Raw genomic sequence first — 2773 nt, 5'->3', positions numbered from 1 at the left:
ACCTCCTAAGCTTATTTTTACCAGCATAGGTTAAAACTTCCCCAAGGTACAAACTATTTTACCTTTTCCCCTTGGATTTTATTGCTGCCACCACCAAGTGTCTAACAGATATATAACCAGGAAGGAGCCTGCTTGGAAACGTCTTTCCCCCCAAAATCCTCCCCAAACCCTACACCCCCTTTCCTGGGGAAGGCTTGATAAAAATACTCACCAATTTGCATAGATGAACACAGGCCCAAACCCTTAGATCTTAAGAACAATGGAAAAGCAATCCGGTTCTTAAAAGAAGAATTTTAGTAGAAGAAAAAGTAAAAGAATCACCTCTGTAAAATCAGGATGGTAAATACCTTACAGGGTAATTAGATTCAAAACATAGAGAATCCCTCTAGGCAAAACCTTAAGTTACAAAAAGACACAAAAAACAGGAATCTACATTCCATTCAGCACAGCTTATTTTCTCAGCCATTTAAACAAACAGAATCTAATGCATATCTAACTAGATTACTTACTAAGTTCTAAGACTCCATTCATTTCTCTTCCTGGCAAATGCATCACACACACAGACAGAGAGAGCCTGTGTTTCTCCCTCCTTCCAGCTTTGAAATCATCTTGTCTCCTCATTGGTCATTTTGGTCAGGTGCCAGCAAGGTTATCCTAGCTTCTTAACCCTTTACAGGTGAAAGGGTTTTTCCTCTGGCCAGGAGGGATTTTACAAGTGTTTACCCTTCCCTGTATATTTATGACAGCTCCCTTGTGCCTCTCTCCTGCCCCGGATTCTTCTGTCTCATCCAGTCTCTGTGTTTTTAAAGGGCTGGACCAACCCCTCCTCTCTCTGTTCCCTCTTCTGGGGAGGTTTCATTCCTTCCACGCCTGCCACTCTACAGAGAAACTAGAGAAAACTGGCTTTTATCTAGGGTGCAGTTACTCCCTTCTTCTGTCTGGGCAAAATCTCATTAGGTGCTGATAGTCTTTAATGACCAACCTATTTATAGACAGATGCTGCCGCCCCAGCCTCCTGCCTCTTAGCATTAGCAAAGACTACAGGAAAAGCACAAAGACATAAGGTTAATTCAATCAAACTTGAGTTAACATGGTTTCCACCCATCTGGGTTTTACCCAGACAGTTGTTTTTTTTTTTCCTTCTGTGTCTCGGTGCCCAGTTTTGAACAAGAAAGTCTGGTCGAAAAGGGAACCTGGCAGTGTTCAGTTAATGCATAGCAGTGGGAGGCAGCAGGCCATTAACTCACAAATCCCTGCTCATCCAGGGCCATCTCCTACCTGCAGCCAGGCTCCTCATCAGGCTGCAGTAGCTCCTGTCCCAACCCCAGAGCAGAGGGACCCCAGGTGGGGTGAGGAGGAGGGGAGGTGGAGATGATCCAGAAAGTGATGGGGGAGGTAAGGAGAAGGGTGTGCAACAGGGACGGGCCCTGGGGGAGGAGGTGGAGAAGGGAGCTGGGCCTTGATAGGACTAGGTGGCACAGGGAGTGGGGCATTTGGGGGAGGAGATGGGACGGGGCAAGATCTTGGAGGAAGAGGTGGGGCAGAGGGCAGAGTCTCAAGGTTCCTGTTACCAGCAATTAGAAAGGTGGAAACCCTATGAGTCGTACATAGGCCAATTCCACAGTTTATAACACTGACACCACAGTAAGTTCAGAAAAGGGTTTAATGTTTCTTTAACTGTCCAGTCAGTGATTCAGGGAAGAGGGTCCAGCACCAAGCCACCAGCCAGCTCTGCAGAGAGCTCAGTCTGAGAGCCAGAGCACCAGGGGAAAAAATTACGTCCTTTTATGAGAAAAGAGCCGGAGCAGCCTGCCCCGGATCTCTTTGTTCCTCACCCCATAGATGATGGGGTTTAACATGGGGGGCACCAGGAGATACATGTTGGCCATGAGAACATGGAAATGCAGGGCCACATTGTGGCCAAACCGCTGCGTGAGGAAGGAGAAGAGAGCTGGGATGTAAAAGGCTAAAATGGCACAAAGATGGGAGCTGCATGTCCCAAAAGTCTTGAGCCGGGCGTCCTTTGTGGGGAGGCTGAAGATGGCCCTGAGAATCTGGGTGTAAGACATGGTGATAAAAAACACATCCAGACCAGTCACCAAAATTGCCACAAAGAGGCCGTAGTAACTACTGATGCGGATGATGGCACAGGCCAGCTTCACCACGGCTATGTGCTCACAGTACGAGTGGGGGATGATGTTAGTTCTGCAATATGGCCACCGCCTCGCCAGGAAGAGATAGGGCAGTACAAGTATGCTCCCACGCAGCACCACGGCCAGGCCAATCTTGGCCACCACGGGGTTTGTCAGGATGGTGGAATGTCTCAGGGGGTCACAGATGGCCACGTAGCGATCCAAAGCCATAGCCACAAAGATCCCAGACTCCATCACTGAGAAGCAGTGAATGAAGTACATCTGGGTGAGGCAGGCACTGAAATTGATCTCCCTGGAATTGAACCAGAAGATGCTCAGCATTTTAGGCAGGGTGGATGTGGACAGGACCAGGTCGGTGACAGCCAGCATGCAGAGGAAATAGTACATGGGCCCATGGAGGCTCGGCTCCACCTTCACAATGAACAGGATGGTGAAGTTCCCCAAGATGGCGATGGTATACATGGTGCAGAAGGGGATGGAGATCCAGACATGGGCAGCCTCCAGGCCAGGAATGCCCAGCAGGATGAAGGTGGAGGGGTTGGTGAAGTTGGTTGTGTTGGGATCTGACATGGAGTAGGGGAGAAGGTATCCAAATGTAGGAAGAACGGTGTCTCCTGCAT

At 48.9% G+C, this 2773-nt stretch overlaps 1 protein-coding gene across 1 annotated transcript; it reads right to left on the bottom strand.

Moving 5' to 3' along the window:
* Positions 1-1775: 1775 nt before the first annotated feature.
* On the bottom strand, positions 1776-2773 carry LOC102945449 (olfactory receptor 52R1). The gene is given in 2 exon segments (XM_007069924.3): positions 1776-2749; positions 2752-2773. Coding segments are annotated over 2 exon segments (996 nt in total).

The sequence above is a fragment of the Chelonia mydas genome, chromosome 1 (genome assembly GCF_015237465.2).
Source record: "Chelonia mydas isolate rCheMyd1 chromosome 1, rCheMyd1.pri.v2, whole genome shotgun sequence".
Taxonomy (NCBI): domain Eukaryota; kingdom Metazoa; phylum Chordata; order Testudines; family Cheloniidae; genus Chelonia; species Chelonia mydas.
Note: the sequence above shows the minus strand (reverse complement) of the source record. Positions and strands in the feature narration are given on the sequence as shown.